Source organism: Phascolarctos cinereus, unplaced genomic scaffold (assembly GCF_003287225.1).
Source record: "Phascolarctos cinereus isolate Bilbo 61053 unplaced genomic scaffold, phaCin_HiC Scaffold_3;HRSCAF=262, whole genome shotgun sequence".
NCBI classification, from domain to species: domain Eukaryota; kingdom Metazoa; phylum Chordata; class Mammalia; order Diprotodontia; family Phascolarctidae; genus Phascolarctos; species Phascolarctos cinereus.
In genome coordinates, this window is record NW_027555736.1 from 248137017 (window position 1) to 248160305 (window position 23289).

Consider the following 23289-nt stretch of genomic DNA (forward strand, 5'->3'; position numbering starts at 1 on the left):
TACACTGATCATTGTTCTGTTCCATTCCATAGCTGCTGATGGCCCAGGAGATCGTTTCATCATTGGGGAATCCCAAGCTGGTGAACAGGTGAGATTCATATGTAGGATATGATGTAATTTGATTTAAACTAAATGTATTGGGCATCTGCTAAATGCAAGGCACAATGTTAAATACTCTGGGAAAGATACAAAATGTCACAAAATCTTTGCATTCAAGGAATTTATAATTTAGTAGTGGAGATAAGACATATGAGATACCCAAAAAAATTTTACAAGGCGTAAGTGTGTTATTAGAGAAGTATATAGTATTGTGAATCAATTAAGGAGGAAGAGTTCACTTCTGACTTTATAGAGAAAGGAAGACTTCATAGAGAAAATGGTGTTTGATCTAAGCCTCAAATGATGGGTAGGCTTTTTATAGGCAAAGGTGGAAGAGGACATTGGAGGAGGAGGAGATGTAGCATAATTAGGAAAGCACATGGCTTATTTGGGGAATATCAAATAGCTTGCTTTGGCTAGAGCATAAGAGTGCACAAAAAGGAATAATGGAAGATCTGACTGGGACCAGAGCATGAAAGACCTAACAATGTCAGGCTGTGGAGTGTAGAATTTATTCTATAGGCAATAGGGAGCATTTTTTCATCATAGGAGTGACAAGATCACAATTGTGCTTTAGGGAAATTATTCTGGCAGCAGTGTGTAAGATGGCTTGAAGAAAGAAAAGAGAGGGGCAGAGCCAAGATGGTAGAGTAAAAGCAGTAACTTGCTTGAGCTCTACCCCAAGCCCCTCCAAATATCTGTAAAAAATGACTCTAAACAAATTCTAGAGCAGCAGAACCCACAAAAAGACAGAGTGAAACAAATTCCCCCCAAAACAATCTGGATGGTTGTTGAGAAAGGTCCGTGGCACCAGGCTGGGAGAGAAGCGCAGTGCAGCTTGAGCTGTGCAGGCAAAGACAGGGCCCCAGAGCAGGCCTCAGGAGACTGAATCACAGGAAACTGTGGTGATTTACGGACTTCTCAACCCACAAATGCCAGAAACAACTTAGAAGGTCGGTGGGAGAGGTCTGTTGGACCTGGGTGAGAGAGGAACTCGGTCCAGCCCTGGCCTACCGCAACCCCAGGGTGGCAGCCACAGTGGCAGCAGTTGCCTCCAGAGCTCTCAGCACGCAGACTTTGGAGGCATTGAGTGGCTGATCAGAGGGGGACTGCAGGGATCTCTTTGCAGGCTCTGAGGTAAGATTCTCTTGCTTTGCCTGGATCTGGGTTACATTCCTGGGTGGCGGTCCAGGGGCAAAAAGGAGTACTGGTGAGGCGGAGCTTGTGGTAGCAGTAGAGAGAATCCTCCTCACAGTTCCAAGGCAGAAAAGAGTGCTTGTGGTCACTCATAGAGCACAGGCCAGGAAAAGAGTAAACATCTCTCCTTTGATCATACCACCTTGGAAAAACTGAAAATTTACAGGTCCCTAGAAGTATCTCTGAAAACAGCTGCACAAAACCCTGAAGCTTGGGACATTACACCTTTCACACTGGAAGCAGAGACTTACCTTAACAGAGAGTTAAAAAGTCAAGTAATTGGCTAGGAACATGAAGAAACAGTGGGAAAAAAACTCAGACTATAGAGTCTTACTTTGGTGACAAAGAAGATCAAAACATACAACCAGAAGAAGACAACAAAGCCAAAGCTCCTCCATCCAAAGCCTCCAAGAAAAATATGAATTTGTCTCAGGCCATGGAAGAGCTCAGAATGGATTCTGAAAAACAACTAAGAGAAGTAGAGGAAAAATTGGGAAGAGAAATGAGAGTAATGCAAGAAAATTATGAAAAATGAATCAACAGCTTGTTAAAGGAGACCCAAAAATACTGAAGAAAATAACACCTTAAAAATAGATTAACCCAAATGGCTAAAGAGGTCCAAAAAGCCAGTGAGGAGAAGAATGCCTTAAAAAGCAGAATCGGCCAAATGGAAAAGGAGGTCCAAAAGTTCACTGAAGAAATTAATTCCTTAAAAATTAGAATAGAGCAAATAGAAGCTAATGACTCTATGAGAAATCAAGAAATTATAAAATAAAACCAAAAGAATGAAAAAAAGGAAGACAATGTGAAATATCCCCCCAGAAAAACAACTGACCTGGAAAATAAATGCAGGGGAGATCATTTAAAAATTACTGGACTACCTGAAGGCCATAATCAAAAAAAGAGCCTAGACATCATCTTTGCGGAAATTATCAAGGAAAACTGCCCTGATATTCTAGAACCAGAGAGTAAAATAGAAATTGAAAGAATCCACTGATCACCTCCTGAAAGAGATGCCCAAAGGAAAAACTCCTAGGAATGCTGTAGCCAAACTCCAGAGTTCCCAGATCAAGGAGAAAATATTGCAAGCAGCTAGAAATAAACAATTTGAGTATTGTGGAAATACAATCAGGAAAACACAAGATTTAGCAGCTTCTAAATGAAAATATCCGAGGACTTGGAATATGATGTTCCAGAAGTCAAAGGAGCTAGGATTACAGCAAAGAATCACCTACCCAGCAAAACTAAGTATAATCCTTCAGGGGGAAAAAATGGAAATTCAGTGAAATAGAGGACTTTCAAGCATTCTTGATGAAAAGACCAGAGCTGAATAGAAAATTTGACTTTCAAACACAAGACTCGGGACAGCTAGGTGGCACAGTGGATAGAGCACCAGCCCTGGATTCAGGAGGACCTGAAGGGATGATATCTAAAAAATAAAATTAAGGAGAGACAGAGGGTTATACAGGGAGAAGGAGAAAGGGGGAGGTGGAATGGGGTAAATTATCTCACATAAAAGAGGCAAGAGGGGCATCTAGGTGGCACAGTGGATAGAGCACTGGCCGTGGAGTCAGGAGGACCTGAGTTCAAATCTGGCCTCAGACACATCACACTCACTAGCTGTGTGACCCTGGGCAAGTCACTTAACCCCAATTGCCTCATTCAAAAAAGAAAAAAGGCAAGAAAAAGCTTTTACAGTGGAGGAGAATAGATGGGATGTGAGAGGGAATGAGTGAATCTTACTGTCATCAGATTTGACTTAAGGAGAGAATAACATACACACTCAATTGAGTATGGAAATCTATCCTACCCTACAGGAAAATAGAGGGGAAGGGAATAAGAGAGGGGGCAGTGATAGAAAGGAGGACAGATTGGGGTAGTCAGAAGCAACCACTTTTGAGGAGGGATAGGATCAAAGGAGAGATTAGAAAAAAAACAAGGGGGAGGAATAGGATGGAGAGAAATATAGTTAGTCTTTCACAATATGACTATTATGGAAGTATTTTGTGTGACTACACATGTATAATCTATATCAAATTGCTTGCCTTCTTATTGAGGGTGGGTGGAGAAGGAGGAAATAAGAGAATTTGAAACTCAAAGTTTTAAAAACAGATGTTAAAATTATTTTTACATGCAACTGGGAAAGGAAATAAGATATACAGGCAAAGCAGTATAGAAATCTAACCTGCCCTACAGGAAAATAGAAGGGGAAGGGGATGGGGTGGTGGTGATAGAAGGGAGGGCAGATTAAGGGCATTCATAATGTACACCTTCTTGGGGTGGGGGAGGGGAAAGATGGAGAGAATAGTTGGAACTAAATCTTGTGGAGGTGAATGTTGAAAATAAAAATTAATTAATAAAATGAAAATATATATGAAGAGGGAAAAAAAAGAAAAGACTTGAGAAAGAAAGTACAATTAGGAGGCTGTTAAAGCTATTCCTAGAAAAAGTCTGAGAGGGTCTGAACTATTGCAGTGGCAGTGGAAATAAGAAAGGGGTGATGAATGAGAGACACTGTGGGAGAAGACTGAATGAAATACAGTAAATGAATGTGGAGGGCAGAGAGTACAAAGTAAAAAGTAAAATAAAAGATCACAAAAAAAAAAATCACAGATCTAAGAGTTGGAAGAGACTGCACAGGCCATATATCCTAGACCATACCTGACCAATAATCTCTTCTATAACATTATTCATCCATAATCATCCAGTCTCTGCTTGAAAAGGCTAATACCTATGATAGTGATATTTATGAAGTCAAATTTTTTTCTTTGATTAGGATCTTTAGTTTATTGTTCTTATTACCTATACTTTGTGCATTTGCCAGTCCATTTAGGGTCATGGCCTATGGAACTTGGTTTCCCCAAGGTCCAAGGTCTTACCTTCTTCTCCCTTTACCACTCAACTGAATTTTTCATAAAAAGTGATTTCAAGAGCACCTTCTGTGCTACTTGCCCTGGATGCATTTTTTTAATTGCTTATCTTGAGTGCTAGATTTGTTTGTTACAGCCATAGGTTGTATTCCTAGTTCTCTTCTTTGATATTGTCTTCTTTATACTACTGATCCTCTCTTCTGCTAGTTTTCCTCCTGTTTTGTAGCAGTAACACTATAAACTAGTAGGTTTGGGAGATCTACATGGGCAATTTTTCCCTTCCCTTCCTTTCCCTTCCCTTCTTTTTTCTCCCCCTTTTGCCTTTTCCCTTTGCTACTTTCCTTTTCCCTTACCCTACTCTTCATCCTTCCATTCTAAGTTTAATCATCATTTTTTTTTAAATCCTCATAAGTGTGTTTTAACAGCACATGAGGAAAAATACATTCCCGGTCAAGATCTCACCATTGTTCTGTTTTAAGGGTGGTCCAGAAATTCAAATCCCCTTCTCTGATATCAACTTCTTAGTCAATGGTTCACTCCCCAAATCTACATTTCTCTTCTGAACTCCCTACCTTCAATCTCCAGTAATGATAAGAACACCTCTGCCCTAAGGTCTTCATTTATAAGAATAATAGCTGAAATCTACATAATGCTTACCATGTGTCAGGCACTGTGCTAAGTGCTTTACAGATATGATCCCAATTGATCCTTACAAAAACCCTGGGGGGATATGTGCTATTATTATCCCCATTTTACAGATGAGAAAACAGAGGTTAAGTGACTTGTCCATGATCACACAACTACTATCTGAGGCTAGATTTCAACTCAGATCTTTCCGACTCCAAGCCTAGTGCTCTCTCCACTGCACTACCCAGCTTTCCTAGGACCTCATAATCCTTAGCAGTGTTTTCTAGGTTCCTTCTCAAACCTATGTTTGTCCTTCCCTGAGTGTCACTTAGTGCTTGCAGAAACAGAAATGATAACTAACAGTTTATATAATCCTCAGCAACTCTATGAAACAGGTACTTCAAGTCTTATTCCTCCCACCTCCACCCTTTTTACAGATGAGCAAATTGAAGCTAAGAAAGGATGTGTCACGCTTTTGACATGACCACGTAGCTAGTAAATGACAGAAGCTGCATTCAAAACCAGATCTCTCCTAATTTCATGTTCAACAGTCTTCTATTAGCATAATCGCTGAAGGTCACTGAAAATTTTTCACTGTCCTCCATACTTTCATTTAATGAAAAATTTTCACTCTTTTTTTCTTCTTGTTGGTAGCTCTCTTGGCTAGCGTTTATGACCAATTGGTTCCCTGCCGCTCTTCCTAATTGTACTGACCAAGGTCCTCTAGTAAGGCTTAATTTACTTGCCACACATTTCCCATATTTTCTCTTGACAGAATCATACAGTCTGCTCAGATGGGTTCAGTTGGCAGTTGGCATAGTCCTGCCACACCCAAATGCAGCCAGAAGCAAATAGAAGCTGATTCACAAGAAGAAATCAGATTATCTAATTAGATTCAGCCTCCTTCCTGGGAGTCTCCAAATATTTCCCTGTGCTTCCTTCACCATTTGGTTCTCTGGTGGATTTCAGAATTTTGAGCTTGGGTGACTGGAAGGATGGTGATGAAACAGAGATGGAAAGGCAAGAATAGCCCATCTGAGGGAAAGATGTTCTTTTTTTCCCAGCTCCTTAATCTTTTGGTAATTTGGTATGCGACTAAATCTGTAAATTAATTTAGATAGTAGCCAGACATTTTTGACCATGGCAAGTATGTGGATTTCTTTTGCTTTACAATGCGTATTTCTTAAAGAACAAAGATGGTGTTTTTCTCTTTCTGCAGGGGTTTAGCAGGAGGGAGTGGTGGGAGAAGAGGAGGACTAGCAACAGAATTGCTTCCCCCCAAAAAAGAAAAGAATGAAAGGACATTGAAGCATTTTTTTCAGAATGCACAGAAGAGAGCAGAAGGGAATTCAGAAGACAGACAAACAGGACAGCTTTAAAAGCAACATGTTGAATTTATTATATACTTTTAAAAAAACTCTGTTAGATATTGAAGTTTTAGATATAACCTCATTTCCTATTCTACTTTGTATATGGAAATGTTTGTTTTGGAGTATCTTCATTAAATTCAGAACAAAAAAACTTTTTTAAAAAAGCCTAGAAAAATGCTAAAATATGTGCCTGTGGGGTCTACGTTGGGTAAGGAAGAAAGCAAAACCTTCTTATAGTCATAATTGAATCTTCTCAGCTTCTAGAAGACTTTCATTAGACTTCGGTGACTGTTTCTGAATTCCCTTTAGCAATGATATGGAAAACTTAGAGAGCACATCGTGAAAACGATTAAAAGGTTCCAAAAAGTATCCTCTGAGGACGCATAAAAGAAGTTGGATGTTTTCAGTCAGCAAACAACTTGAGCATACTTGTCTCTGAAGTGGTGGGGCAGGTGCTCCGTTGTCCGCTGCCTTTTTGTCCCGTCTCCCTGCATAACCATGTGTTTTGGTATTTGGTTTTGTTGTTGCTGTTGTTTGTTTGCTTTTTGTTGTGTTCTTTGGCGGGGGAGGGGGGGTCGTATGTGGTTGTTTTGGTAAGTAACCAGTGGTCATTCTTATTTATTTTCTGGTGTCTTGAAGAAAAATATGATTATTAGTTTGAAGGTGCCAATTCCTAAATCTTGTTCTCTTAGACCTTTTCTCGAGAGTATATTGTAACCAAGAAAATTGGAAAAAGCATATTTTTTATTGTAGTAAAGACAGAAAGAAGGTTAAGAGCAGGTCTCTAACCTTTACATGTACGGTCTGAATAGAATTTTCCCATTAGGGTATAGGTGCTTAGCCATTCCCACAGTAACCTAAGAACAGGTACATGGTGATTTTCTCTGTTGTCAACTAGGAATAATAAAAATGAACTCCCTAGGTTATATATTGATTTAATTGAGGACAAACCCAAAGGACATTTCTCTTCTTTTCTTTCAGGGCTTCATCCCTGGATACTTAGCTGTCACTACCACATACTTTTTAAAAAATTTTATTTATTTTATTCAGAACATAAGAATAAATCAATCATTTCCATAACCTAGTAGAATAACAAAAAAAGATAATTGATTGTAAGTAAATTGTACGTTAAACCTCAAATCTTACCTGCGCCAGCAAAGAGATCCCAGCAGTCTCCTTGGACCAACTGCTCTCCCCCCACCATGTGTGGGCCGAGAGTTCCGGAAGCAGCCACCATTGCTTCCAGGTCTTTGCCAGGGCTGGGGCCAGACCACACTCCTCTCTCATCCAGGTCCAATAGACCTTTCCTACTAATCTTCTAAATGGTCTTTGGCATTTGTGGGTTGAGAAGTCTGGAAACTACCACAGCTGCCCATGATTCAGTCCCCTGAGGCCTGCTCCAGGTTCACTGGGATGCCGTCTTTGCCTGCATGCCCACACTGAACTGCATTCCTCTCTCAGCCCAGCACAACAGACCTGTCCCATCAACCATCCAGGTTGTCTTGGGCTGGAAATTTGTTTCTCTCTGTCTTTTTGTGGATTCTGCTGCTCTAGAATTTGTTTAGAGCCATTTTTTATAGGTATTTGGAGGGGTTTAGGGGAGCGCTCAAGCAAGTCGCTGCTTATACTCTGCCATCTTGGTGCTGCCCCACTACCACATACTTTTGCAAGCATTTTTATGTAGATGAAGGATAGCAGCAAGAATAACTCAGTTATTTCCTTGTATTTACTAGCAACATCACATGTGTATATGAGGATAGGGAAGAGAGAAAGCAAAAATTTCAGAACAGTGGAAGGTTAAGGGAACAAGGGAATCTAGGATCACAAGAGCACAGTTAAAATGTATGAACATAGGGGTGAATAAGTGAGGATGTGAGGGTTGATGAGCAAGGTTCCCAGAGAAATGCTATGGTGATCTATAAACCCCCATCTCATTATCCCAGCATTGGCAGGGGAGACATTGTCTAAGACTCTAGAAGACCAGATCATCAAATGTGTAGCTGCCACTGTAGTGGAGAACAGGACTTTGTCAGAGTCCTAAAATTAAGTGCAGTCAGTCTGGTTTGCTGGTGCAGGCATTTTTTCTGCGAATTGAAACAGCTTGTTTTTGCTTTGCTGTTTTTCTGCTAGCAATTTACCATATAACTTTATGTAAGCAATGTATCCTCTTAGTATATCAGTTTCTGTTAGTTAAGTCCTTTGTATGAATTCATTTCCATAATGAAACAGCCAATTTTCAGTTATCCAGGGTATGGTTATCTCATCTTCTTCTTCCTATTACGCGTTTCAGCCCTAGGTAAGACTACGGCTATAGAAATAAGAGTACACACAAGAGGCAGTGAAATCAAATCAGACAAATGGTATTCTTTTTAGCAACTTCCACAAAAGTAATGTAGCTAAAGTGACAACTCCCCTGCCCTTCCACCCCCCACTTTTTTGTTGTCTTTGGATTTCCTTTATCAACATAGGATTTTTTAAACAATCTAAGACATTTTTTGGGGGGGAGCACCTGGCTCACCTTTTTAAAATATATAAACTCAAGTGACTTCAGATAGTAAAATTACTGAGAGGAAGATTTTTTTAATGGTTCCATAATGGGCAGAACCTGGTGTAACCTTGAGTAAGTATGGTCCCATAATCTATAAATCACTCGGCCTTTCTCAAGTGCCCCATAATCATATGGCATTTTCGTTAAATAAATACATTTGTTGGAAATTCAGCCCAAAACGTCCATTACAGGAACATCAAGACTTAAACTGCCTGCATTACATTTGCATACCTAAAAAATATCGATAAATACACAAGGACGGAGAATGCCAAACATTCCCAGAGGCACGCATTCAAGTATTATTCACATGATTAAACAGATCCATGATGTTATTGATGTGAACATTACAGTGATGTAGAACAGTGTGCTTAGGTATTTCTAGAGTGCAGTATTTCTAGTTGCTTGTTAAACCCTAATTAGGCATATGCTCTATGTAGCATTGGGTAATTACTGGGAAGTGGACTAGATGACCTCTTGAGGCTTTTATTAGCCAGCCAATTAATTAATCAACGAGTGTTTATTAAGTACCTAGTATGCACCAAGCCCTGTGTTAAGTGCTGGAGATAAAAAGTCAAGTAAGTGAAATGATCCCTGCTCAAAAGGAGCTTACATTCTAACTGAGAAGGTAATGAGGACACATGGAAGTATATGCAGAATAAATGAATGAATACAAAGTAGCAAAGTAAAAGGTCATTTGAGAAGGAGGGCACTTGAGGGCATCGGGAAAGGCTTCATGGAGACAGTGTTGCTTAAGCCGCATCTTGAAGGAAGAGAGAGATTATATAAAACAGAGGTGGGGAGGGACTATAAACCAGCCAGTACAAAGGCACAGATATGAAAGATTTATTATCATTGTATGAGAAACAGAGAGAAGGCCAGTTTGGATGGACAGCAGAGTGGGAGGAGAACTTATGTTACAGTGATGCTGGAAAGATAGATTGGAGAAAGGTTGTGAAGGACTTTAAAAACTAAACACGATAGTTACATATTTTATTCTCGAGAATAGAAAGCCACTGAGAATGACACAGGTCTTCAGACTTGTGCTTACGGAAAATCTCCTTGACCACCACATAGATGTGGACTGAAGTAGAAAAAGATTTGTGAAGGGAGACCAATTAAGAAACTATTGCAGTTATTTAAATGAGTGGTGATGAGGGTCTAAATCAATTTGGTAGCCATGTAAGTACTGAGAAAAGGTCAAATTTAAGAAATATTGTGGAGGTAAGTAAATGGCAAGATTTGGCAACTAACTGAATATGTGGGTTGAGGATGATACCAAAGTTGTTTACTTGCGAAACTGGAAGAATGGTATCTTTGACAGAAAGAGGGAAGTCTAAAAGAGGCAGGGTTTAGGGGGAAAGATAGTGATTTCTGTTGCAGACATCTTTTTTGAGATTTCTGCAGGACATCATGTTGAAATGATGATACAGGACTAAAGCAGAGGAGAGAGACTGTGACTGGAGATACAGATCTGGAAGTTGTTAGCATAAATATTATGGTTAACCTCATGTTGTTGGTGTTTGGATGTTTGTTCCTAGCTCTGTGTAAGATTTTCAGGATTTATAAGACAGAGATTTTGTGTGTTATTGGTGGAGTTGGTTTTTCCTTTTGGTTTGTTTTTTTCACATAGCCCTGTCCCATGATTTTCTTTGGTCTATGATTTTTGACAGTTCTTCGTGAGGTGCTACAAGAACTTGAATTACCGAAGAATGACATAATTATATGTTTTATGCTAGACTAAGACAAGAATGTGGACTGATATTCAGAAAAATTGTCCACAGGGTCTGAAATGAAGAAGCTTTTCTGATTAGCCACAGAAGTAAATTCAGTTAATCAGAACAACCCATTCCCAAAGCATTCCAATTAAACACATTTTTATTATAGTACCAAGGTGTGTTTTTATAAATTTAATTAATTAAAAATACATTGCATAATATATTTTACCTCCCAGAGAACTCAAAATAATTTATCTATGTTGAGTCTTCTTAGTATATAATAATAACAATGATAATAGCTAGCATTTATATAGTATCTGCTGTGTACTAATCATAAAGCTAAGTGCTTTACAAATATTATCTCACAAAAACCTTGGGAGGAGATAGGTGCTATTATTATTCCCACTTATATATGAAGAAATTGAGGCAGATAGAGGTTAAGCCCAGGGTCACACTGCTAGCAGATGTCTACAGTTATATTTGAAATCAGTTCTCCTTGACTTCAGGTCCAATGCTTTATCCACTGCACTACTTAGCTGCCACTAATATCATACATATATTTATTCCTTTATAATTTATAAAACACTATGACAGCACTGTGAGATAGGTGGTAAAAGTAACACTGTCCCTACTTTTTAAATTAAATAGACTGAGATTGAGAAATCAGGTGTGTTGCCCAATATCACATCAGAGTCTAAATTCAAAGCCAAGTCTTCTAATTTCAAGTCTAAAAATCGTTCCGCTGTACATGCTCGCTTTTGTATTGCACAGTAAGTGTCTTCTTTCTGTCTGGTTCCTTTCCTAGCCCACTCAGACAGTGATGCCAGGACAAGTCATGCGGGTTACAACGGGTGCTCCAATCCCCTGTGGTGCTGATGCAGTAGTACAAGTAGAAGATACTGAACTCATCAGGGAATCCGATGATGTGTGTAACCCTCAGGTCTTTTTTTTTTTCATTGTTGAGTAGTTCTATAAGTCTAATTTTTTTTAAAAAACAAAACTCTGCAAATCTGACCTAGGTCTTCTTCCATTGTACTGGAACTTTGCTGTATTGAATATACCTCAACCAAATTGCCTTTAAAATGGGAAACCTTTTGTGTTGATTTCTGTTATAATTGTATATATTCTAACAGAAATTGACCTATATTTGGCCCCAGAAATTTCAGGTGCAAATAAGGAATGATAATCCATCCTAAGAGACCAGTGACTGATATTAAAGGTATATGTTGCTTTTAGCTGGGAATTATTTCATAATGTAGCTGGCCTGTGAGCAAAGAACACAGAAGTGATGAATTTAAACTCCAAGAAAAAAAAAACTTTAGTAAAACATTGAATGCTTCTGTACTAAGACAGTCAAAATGACTGGCCACTTCAAAATGACCTTTTTAGAGCTGCTTTTCATATGATTCAATGAAATGTCAATAAGTTTACTTTCAGCCTCTCCTATAATATTTAAATCTAAGATCTCTTATGGCCTGAACAAGCTTTTTTCTCACTGAAGCCAGATGGAGTGTTTGAGGTAGAATATGAACAGTACTGAGAGTGGAATGGCTTCAAGATTTCTGGGGTTTTATCTTACTTTTGTTGCAAAGTGCTTTGAAATATCTTCAATAAAAGGAACAAAAGAATTTATATTAAAAGGAAATGCATTTGCTCCAGTGCTTAATCTGTCATACAGATTCAGCTGTATTGAAGCGGCCACTTTCCTTGGTCTAAGGAGGGGTTTTTGGTTTGAGTTTTTAATTACTTAATCGCTTACAAGTCTTACAAAACTCACCACTGGGATACAAATCGTGTTGTCTGCATATTAAGACTCTCCAAACATATTTATTGACATCAAGAAAATCAGCAAAATATTGAGATCCAGAAGACCCGTGGATGCAAGTTTTGTTGGACAACACCTAGCTCCAGTGTCATCATTTTTACAATCCATAAATGTAGAATTGATTGTCACCATTTCTTCCTACAAATTGACCAGATGGCAAATAAAAGTTTTTCACTTAAAGTATTCCCACCAAATCTTGGCTTATCGATGATTTCATGACAAATGGAAGGGAAATGTCTTCTTCATTCCCTACTTAAGCATAGGGACAACCATAATGTTTTCATTAAATGACTTTGGCCCTGAGAATGGTACCTGAAAGTGAATTTCTTTAAATCGGGTTGATCCATAAAAGGAGGAGGCTGTGAAAGAGGAAAAACTGTGTGATTTTTTTTCCTTGCCTTTTAGCTTCTCAAGATTTCAGGGACCTTCAGCAAAATCTTAAATGCTAATGTGTTTTAATTTAGCAAATGGTTTTTCATTTCCATATATTTCTATCCTGAGTCTGTCCAATGCTAAAAAGCATCTGAGGGAAGCAAATAAGACCTTTTGAATGGACTTGGAAATTAATCTATCTTGTTAGATTGACCTGCAGTCACATAACACATTCTTGTTCCAGGGCACCGAAGAACTGGAGGTACGGATTCTAGTGCAAGCTCGCCCAGGCCAGGATATTAGGTAAGTAGCTAACCTTCAATGCATGAGAATATATAGCCAACTTATAAACACACACATACGTTACTGTGTATATATGCACATATGTGTACGTGTAGTCATTGTCAGGAAAGCATGAATAATATTATTATACAACTAATACAAATAGCTACTAGTTTAAGCTAGTTCTTTCAAAAAAATTTAATTTTTTTACAAAATTTACTGACAAGCTGCAATAAGTACCACTCTAAATTTGATTTCTTCATTCTTCTTGTGCCCATTCTTTAGTGCAAATGCAAAGACAAAAGGAAGTAAGAGGAGAAGGAAAGATTATGGACCATCATGTTCCATAAACTATGCAATCAACCTCTAACTCTGGATAACCAGGAATTGGCTGTTTCAGGGGATGGAGTTTGCTTAAGTAAAAGCAATAATGTGATAACAGTGGGCTGCCCTTTCAAAATGCTGCTGATCCAAGATCAAAGTGTTTTATCCACCTACTTTCCAAACTCTCTCCCACCTTTACCCATTTCTTCACTTCATTGACATCCTTCACTAATGCTGAAGAACACTTTGAAGAGGAAGGCACATGGTTTAAAGGTTTCCTGTAGGCAGGTTAGAATTGGACTGAACCTGTATATTCTGACATGACCACCCACTGCTCTCTGCCCATCCCACTGCCACTGTCCCTTGAAAACCAAAGCACACATACTCCAGAGGACTTGCCAGATAGGGTTAAGATACTGTCTATTCCCATTGAATGGAGGGGATCAAACTACCTCATGTGAGATTCAGACGCAAAACTAACTTGGCTAACATAGTTCTCTAATCAGCTGAATTAACCAGCCACATTAAACATCCCAAATACTGAAGATTACACAGTTAGTTACCTTCATACATTCACATATCCACTCTGGGTGGGTATGTGTGTGTGTTTAATGGTACTATAGTAGGCAAAAGTTTGGAAATTACATGTATGAACAGTTTTAATGTTTAATAATGGAAAGTCTGGATCCTGCCTTAATCTCTGAAGCCGGGATCCATCACACAAAAAAAATGCCTGCTCTTAAACAGTATGTTTAGATAGTAGCCAGTTTTTTAACTCTAAAGGTATAAATACTAAATTATATGGGCCTCACTTCTTGTCCAGATTCTTTGTATTTCTTCCCTTAGTGACCTCCATCGCTGGAGGTATACAGGGTACATAGTGGGGAGTTGAAAAGTTGCTATTCTGAATCACAACCTTTGTGTTTATATTCTGGCTTTCAGACCCATTGGCCATGACATTAAAAGAGGGGAATGTGTATTGGCCAAGGGAACCCACATGGGCCCATCAGAGATTGGTCTCCTGGCAACTGTTGGTGTCACAGAAGTTGAAGTTAACAAGTTTCCAGTAGTTGCGGTCATGTCAACAGGGAATGAGGTAAAAAAAATAGAATAAAATAAAAAATAAAACTTACTTTCAACTTAATGCATTTCTAATTCTGATTAGGGTTGTGGATCTACCTAAAATGCTGTGAATTAACATTCCTTGTGTCCATATTGAGAAATTATCTCTGTTTCTTCTTCTGTAAAATGACAGGTTTAGAGAAGATGAGGCCCTTTCCAGTTATTACCTATAATCCTATGACAAGATGATCTTCCAACAGGAAAGTAGGAGGATGGCTTCCAAGTAGTTTAGGTAGAGAAAATGAAAATGTTGCCCAAAGAAATTAGAAATTAGGGGTTTAGAAGCAGTGATGTCCTTCAATTCATTAGAATAAAGTATTAAAACCAGTGGCCTCTGTAACCATCACATCCCTTAGGAGAGACAGAAATCATCACTTGGAAGCTGTGTATACTTGAGTATGTATTTTCAACACTTAAGCCACAACAGCAGTGAAGTGTGACCACCCTGCTACTGAGATATTGGACTACCCCTGGGCTGGGAGTAATGCTATCAGTCAGGACACCAGAGCTAGCCCTTCTCCCTGCTCAAAAGGCCATGTGACTGTTATCATTACGAGGAGACTGAGGTTTAGTCTCTTCTCTTAAAGGCATCTTGCTCTTCTAATATGTCAAAATGCTGCTTCAAGCCTGATTCAGGAAGTTGAATTAAGTTTATGTTGGTCCTAGCTGATGACTCTTCCAAACTTTCTAGGTCTTTTGTCTGGGATATGCAACATTTCAGTAGGGGAATTCTGGGGCTAAACGTTTAGTTTTCACTTCTGGAAACTCAAGATATGAAAACTGCCTGGCACATAGTAAATGTTTGATAAGTACTTGCTAAGTGACTGACTGGACAAGATTTTTTTTAATGTTTTAATTATTTAAAATATTACTGTCAAAAGATGTAAGGAGGACATCTTTTGAAAAAAAACCTATTGGGTTTGAAAAGCCTTTATTTTTTATTACTGCCTGTTATTTTTAATTTTCTAAAGTCCTGAATATGACATTACCCTGTGGCTTTTCCCTGGGACAAAAAAAAATATCTCCTCTTATATTGCTAATGAAGGTAAAATCAACATTCCACATTTGTTTCGTTCTCAGTGGGTGTGCTCATCTGTTTTTCCAGTATTATCTATTGACTTCTAACCCTCTAGGATCAGAGAACAAGAATTATTATCAGTACAATTATTATAGTAATTATATTACTATAATAGTGAAGGAGAAGCTGGATGCGTTTCATATTCCATAGACCAAATGATTCAAATAGGATGTTGAGAATCAGGAATTGGGTTTAATGTGACTTATGGGAACCTTCTATCTAAGTGTCTTTGTAGGTTGTTTAAAAATACTTTGCATCTAGTTTAGCATTTTCCAAACCATGTTCCATGGAACAGTGGTGTTCTGCATGAGAAACTATGATGCTCATGCTATGTTGTTCTATCAGACGTTAAATATGCCATTTTGTGTGTCAGGAAGTTTATTGCACATACCTACAGTTATACATACGTACTCATCTTCTACATGTGCAGTGATTTTTTTATCCCAAGTATGGGCTTTCACATTATCCTTATCAGATTCTATCTCACTATTATATTTATTGTTGTACGTGTATTATCATATATAAGATTGTAAGTTCCTTGACAGCAGGGACTGTGTCTTATCTTTGTTATTCTCTTGATACCTAGCGTAGTGTACTGAACCAAAGAAGAGTGTACTGAACAGACCTTTATTAAACATTGACTATGTATAAGGCTAGGCCCAGAGCTAGGTGCTGGAAGTACAAAGGGACAAAAGTGAAACAGTCCCTACCCTCAAGACTCTGGGGATAACAAAAGGTGTTAATAATATCAATAATAATTACTAACTTGTGGTAGCAAGCATTGGCCCTCCCATAGGCTTGGGGTTTATTGAAGGAGGAAGAAGATAGTCTAAGAAGTGTACCTTATGTGGCTTGAGCTGCCATACCTGTGTCAAGTCAACTCAGATGCTCACTTTTTACCATGGTAGTAGAAACTTACGCAAACAACAGAAAAGGAAATGTAAGACGTTAGAAGAATTCTCAATACCTGTTCCTAAGGTGTTCTTCTATAGACTGATACACCAGTGGGGAAGAGTTTAGGCTTCAGGACAATTTCTTTTCATCACATCTGGAAAACCCCTCATATAAATGTCCTGACAACTCCCTTTCTCTATACGTAACCAGCAGTCAGCATGAGTGCCTGCTGAAGACTTTCTGCAGGCATTCATCTTGGCTTGCTCCATTGGTTTGTCAAGATTCTACTAAGATTCCTGGATCCAGGTATACAGCTGAAATTCCACTCATTCACTCTCTTACACTAACAACAAACCTGAGATATTAAAGGTCTAAATTTTGGTGGCATTCCCCCCTGCCCAAGACATTCCTCCCACTCTGTAAAAACAAAAGTAAAGAAATAAGAAATGCAGTCCCTGCAAATCACACTGCAGGTATGCACATGTCCAGCTGTGGGTACACATTGTAAAATAGTCTTTATTTTGAGTACAGCATAGTCTCAAGAAGTCACCTCAAATCCACAGGTCACATGCAGATGCACAGAACCTGATGCGCAAATTAGAATTTTATACAGTGTAGCAAACACATATCATCTGCCTAAACAGAGACTATAGCATCCTATAACAAAGTTAGAGCAGTCAAATGAAAATACCTAATACAAAACACATTGCAAAGTTGAATGCAGTAGATCAAACAAAAAGACCACATACAGATAGATAGGATACTGTAATATATTATGAGGGTTATGTACCGTAGACCACATATGATGGCCACCACATTGGTTCAGGCTGTTATCATCTCTCTCCTGGACTATTGTAGTAACGTCCTAATTGGTCTCCCTGCCTCAATTCTCTCCTCTCTGCAATCTCTTTTACACAAAAGCTACCAAAATGATTTCTCTGTAGCACAGGTCTGATCAAGTATATCACTTCTCTGTTCAGTAAATTCAGTGGCTGCCATTGCTCTAAGACCAAATATAAACTCCTGTGTTTAGCATTTTAAATCTTTCAGAGCCTGGTCTCAACATGCCTTTCCTTCCTCTGTATACATGTCTCCCTTTGCCATTTCTCCCTTTCTACAGTCCACCCACACTAGCCTTCTTGCCATTTCTCGCACATGACACTCCATCTCTTATCTGCATGCTTTTGCACTGGCTTTCTCCCAGTAGAACTGATTGCCTCCTAGCCTCTGCGTCTAATAATCCTTTATGTCCTTCAAGGAGTAGCTCAGGAACCACATATGCCTTTCCTGATGCCCTCCCTCTCAAAAATGCTACTTTATAAATTTTATCATGTAAATATTTTTCGTGTGTGTACATGTTTGTCTCTCTCTTTATGTACAGGCTGTCTTCCCAAAAGAGTTTAAGTTTCTTGAGGGCAGGGACTGTTACATCTCTGTTTTTCTATCCTTGGCGCCTAGCAGTACCTGGCACTTAGTAGGCATTTCATAAATCCTGACTGAGTGAGTCATTGCTCACACATACATAAACAGAGGATCATCTATTGGATTTCACACAAAGTAGATTTCACATACTTTCTATTACTGGTCACTCTCTGGCTACGTGCGTTACACCTTCACTCTTTACCCAGGAATACATCTCAAATGTATTTAAAGCCACTTTGGGCCAACAGAGCCCTTTCTATGTCAGCTTGAGTTTTCTTTTGATCCAAGTGTCCAGAATCATCATGAAGTGTTTCTGTCACCATGGATCAATAAGCCTTGAGTACTACCTGCTGCCTTCTTATACCTTGGCTAGGACTGTTTGCACTCTGGTGCAGTATCCCAGTGCAGAGCTCCAGTGTCTTCCACTCTCTTGCTAGCAGGATGCCTTCTGGGAAACAAAGCTTGAGTTCGCTGAGGGCCGTGGTCCTGTCTCCTTACCTGTGGCACAGTTCATAGGAGGTCCTGCTGCAGCTGTGCTTGCAACCAAAGATAATCAAGGCAGAGGAGACAAGTTCAGTGCTGTGACATTTACTGCTTCTAAAGTCATTCTCTGAGTCCTAGACTTGCAGCTACTTTTTGTTGTGTGAGTGGTCCCACTGCCTGTGTACCATTCCTTTCACCCTATTCTTGAGGAGTTATCCAGGACTTCTGATGCTCAGATTCTATGTGACAGGGGAACATTATATATTCACATTGGTTTTCCTTGGCCCAGTTTGTTCTGTGAAGTTTGGATTCAGTCCAAAGGCTACACTGGAGGACCTAGAGGATCACATGTGACCTCAGGGCCATAGGTTCCCCACCCCGCCTGGCCAGTAATACCCACTGACTTCATAATTGGCCAATGCTCCTAACCATTTCTAACCTGGCACTGGCTCACTTAGCACTTGTTAGAGTGTATATCAGTGGATTATTGTTCATCTGCGTTTGGAATCAAGTCTGGTACATCATCTTAGAACCTAGCAGTGACATCCCACTTGAGAGCCAAGAACTTTAATTTGTGGATGGAACAACTGCCATTCAGACCTCAGCTGGTAAATGCAGTAGGCTTCTGTTCATAATTACTCTACTGGTATAAAATTGCTTTCAAGCCCCCTAGCCTGGCTCCATTGGCTTGTTCGGTCTATAAAATACAACAATGGTACATGTATATGGCAGTTAACCATATCCTTAAATGCCTGCTCACACTTGTCGTAGTAATGATCTATAAACTGTGCCAGAGAGTTCAGAAAGGATTTCCCTCCTTTGCCTTTCTACTTTTGGTTTTTATAAGACCATATATAGACCCAGAGCCAGAAAGGACCTCAGCGGCCATCTGGTCTAACCACCACATTTTACAGATGAGGGAATTGAAGTGTAGGGTTCAAGGTTACATGCAAGGGAAGTGTCAGAGACAAGATCTGAACTGAAGTTGTCTGACTCGAGTCAGTGTTCTTTCTGCTGTACCACACCTCTATAACTTAGCCATGTAACCATGAATGAAATCACTTTGAAAAAATGAGATTTTGCAATGATGGATAGTTCTTCAGAAATTTCTGATAGTAGCAACCAAATCTTAGCAAAATCTTCATCTCTCAACAGTCCTGTAAGTATGACAAAGTAAGGAGCCCTTCTTTTATATTCTCAGGGATCAGTATTCCCTACTAGGATACTACATGACCTATGTACATGTCAGACCTTACAGAACTGGGACTTATAAATTGACAGTTTCAGACTAGTAACCCCTAACTCATTTGAAAGTTTCAACAGTCTTTCCTCATGCTCTTCTAACATCTTCCCAGCTACAACAAGATCATCCAGATACACCAAGTCCTTCATGATGGGTTTGTGTCAACCACCAGTTTTTCCACATAACCACAAAAAGTTATAGGAGCCCTAGAAATCCCATGTCCTCAAATTGGTGGGATCCCAGTGGACAGAGTAAAACCATCTATTCCATATCATCCTCTCTACTCAGAGAATCATGTGGTGTCCACAGCTCAGGTTCAACACAGAAAACCATTGATTCCAAAGAAGACAGTCAAGGCCATCTTAAAATTGTAGCATGGTATACTGATATACCTTAGTTATCTTCTTCTACCTCATTTTCCTATTCTTCTCTACCCTCCTATAAATAAAGCTTATAGACTATAGGAGTCCATGGTCATGCCAGTATTTTCCTGAGACCACCCATCTCAGAGAAAGCAGTTTTATTAAACTGCTGGTACAAAAAAAGGTCAAGTTGTTGAGGTAGATTATATGACACAAGTCTCATGCCACTCATACAGTGAGAGCATGTCAGTTCACACTCAAGGTACACTGAACCTTTGATTACAGCCCACTATGGGAGCTTCTCCAGCCTTAACGCTAAGGCAGAGGCCTTCTCTCCCTTCTGTTCAGAAATAGATAGGAACTTTCTTAATTTGCTGGATGAGAGAATTGTACTTTATGGCTTCCAAGGTCCCTTGCAGCTCAAGGTCAATGATCGCATAATCCTAATAACTGACAGATCTTTTAAATGCTTCTCTGCCTTAAAGGCACATTTCAAAGGTCTAAAGTTCATTTATCTCTGACTCTTAATTGCCTGATAAACAGGAACAGTTTATTCTCATGCTCTTTGCTTTGCCAATTTAGCTTTTGCAGTAATGTCAATAAGAGCCTAAGAATATTTTTGCCATCCTTAATCAGTATCTTTAGATGTGTATTGTACCAATCAAACAGGGTGAATAGGAACTTGTTTCTTATGCTAAGAAAAGAATTCCCCATATATGTAACAAACGGTGCTATCACCACTGGAAACCAAAATCCTGTATCTGGTCATCCAGGGCTCCCTTTCTTTTAAAAATACTTTTCCCCCATCTAAAAATGAATTGAACCATAATGCATAGCAAAAACACAAAAACATGTCACCTTGACACCAAATACACTGGGCTAGTGATTCAGGCTCAAGGGCTAAAATGCAACAAGGTACTCATGAATCATGAAGTACAATTTTAAAAATAGTTTGTTAATTAAGAGACTAAAAGGATCAACTTCAAAGTTAAAAGGACATGAAACATTATTTCCTTCTACCTCCATAGTCACCAGGTCTGGAATTTAGGAATACATTCCTGTAGTCTGTAGGAACTCCAGAGTATTCTTTGACACAGTTCCTTGCCAGGCATGGGCTGTGGAGCAGCCAAATCCTTTCACTTTAAAGAATCAGGCAGTCAGGACTGCTGGAGAAGGAAAAGCTAAAGGGTAGGATGAAAAGAAAGCCAAAGGACTTAGCTCCATCTTATGGTCCTGAGGAGGGGACAGGGATTGTAGAGAACAAGGGTATCAACAAAGACAGTGTCCAGGAAGGATAATTTGAGCATGTCCACAAGTAGGCTAATGGACTGTATTGGCTGCAGTATCCTCCCTCCCCATTTTGACCTAAGGTGGATAAGTTCAACTTAAAAACAAATAGAAGCTAATGATTTCATGAAACATTAAGAAACAATAAAACTGGAAAAAATAGAAGAAATTATGGAAAAAAAATTTCATAGTAAAAACAACTGACCTGGAAAATACATCAAAGAGAGACAATTTAAGAATTACCGGAATACTTTAAAGTCATGATCAAAAAAAGAGAAAAATTATAAAGGAAAACTGCCCAGACATCTTAGAATTAGAGGACAAAACAGAAATCAGAAGAACCCACTGATCACCTCCTGAAAGAGATCCCAAAATGAAAACTCCCAGGAATATTAGAGCCAAACCCCAGAGCTCTTAGGTTAAGAAAATACATCATGTAAACAAAAAGAAAAAATTCAAATACCGTGGAGCCATAGTTAAGGTTATACACGATTTAGCAGCCACCATATATTCCAGAAGGCAAAGTAGCTAGGATTTAAAACAAGAATAATCGACCCAACAAAAGTGAGTATAATCCTATGGGTGGGGGAGCCTCCATTTAATTAAACAGAGGACTTTGAAACATTCCTGACTAAAAGATCACAGCTGAATAGAAAATTGAACATTTAAACATTAGACCCAAGAGAAGTATAAAAAGGTAAACGTCAGTGAGAAGTCATAACGGACTTAATAGGGCTAAATTGTTTATGTACCTGAATGGAAGATGATACATGTGACCCCTAAGAACTTCATTATCATGAGAGCAGTTAGAAGTAGTCTACTTAGAGTGAGGGCATAGGTGTAAGTCTGTTAGGTTGGGATGATCTCAAAAGGAGAATGGAGGAGTGAGAAAGAGAGATGCACTGGAAGAAGAGGGAAAGGAGAGGGAGAAAGGGGAAAATTATTTCACATAAAAGAAGCATACAAGGAAGAGCTTTTACAGTGAAAGGGAAAATTGGAGAGGAGGTAGAGTGAAAAGTGCTTGAATTTTATTTTTATCTGAACTTATTCAAAGAGGAAAGAATATATATATATATATATATATATACTCACATACACACACACATGCACACACATATATATAACGTACATGTACACACACACACACGTGTATATAGATAGATATGTATAGATCTATCTATCTATATATAGATATATATTCACATAAATATACACATACATAGAGTTAGGTATTGAAATTCATCTTACCCAACAAGGAAGTATTAGGGGCTAGGAGAAAGGGGCTGGAGATTAGAGAGGGGGTAAATTAAAGGAAACAGTGGTCAGAAGGAAAATAAACTTCTGAGGAGGGCACAGGGCAACAAAAAGAAAGAGAGAGAGAGAAGGATAAATAAAAGAGAATAGGATGAAGGGAGATGCAGAGTTAGCAATCACAACTGTGAATCTAAATGAGATGAACTCACCCATAAAACTGAAGAGATATCACAGTGTATTAGAAACCAGAATCCAACAAAATGTTAACAGGAGTTACATGTAAAACAGAAACACCCACACATACACACATAGAGTAAATATATATGTGTGTGTGTGTGTGTGTGTGTGTGTGTGTGTGTGTGTATAAAATAAAGCAAAAACAAAAATAGACCTAATTAAAAGAGATATTCAGCAAAACTATATTATTCTAAAAGGTATCATACACAATCAGTCAATATCAATACTGAACACATATGCATTAAAGAGAATGACAGGGGCGGCTAGGTGGCACAGTAGATAAAGCCCTGGCCTTGGAGTCAGGAGGATCTGAGTTCAAATCTGGCCTCAGACACTTGACACTTAGTAGCTGTGTGACCCTGGGCAAGTCACTTAACCCCAATTGCCTCACCAAAAAAAGAGAGAGAGAAAGAGAGAGGGAGAGAGAGAGAATGACAACAATGAGACAACATACCATCATTGGTGGGATGCAGCCACAAAGCAGTACTTAGGGGAAAATACCATCTGTTAGTAAAACTAGCAATCTAGAAGAAATGGATGAATATTTATGAAAATATAAATTCTCTAAATTAACAGAAGAGGAAACAATACTTTAATAACCCTATCATAGAAAAAAATTGAAAATGCCATAAATGAACTCCCTAAGGAAAAAAACCCATGACCATATGGATTTACAAG

At 38.8% G+C, this 23289-nt stretch overlaps 1 protein-coding gene across 18 annotated transcripts in view; it reads left to right on the top strand.

The window, feature by feature from the left end:
* The window catches only part of GPHN (gephyrin), a 789636-nt gene that overhangs the window by 688401 nt on the left and 77946 nt on the right, over positions 1–23289 (top strand). For 9 of the 18 annotated variants that reach the window (XM_021004811.2, XM_021004814.2, XM_021004816.2 and 6 more), the window contains 4 exons: positions 33–88; positions 11232–11366; positions 12868–12926; positions 14172–14325. In XM_021004811.2, coding sequence (XP_020860470.1) covers positions 33–88; positions 11232–11366; positions 12868–12926; positions 14172–14325 — 404 coding nt within the window. The remainder of the gene's footprint in view (positions 1–32; positions 89–11231; positions 11367–12867; positions 12927–14171; positions 14326–23289) is intronic. The other 9 variants (XM_021004812.2, XM_021004822.2, XM_021004825.2 and 6 more) reach the window with 1 other exon arrangement.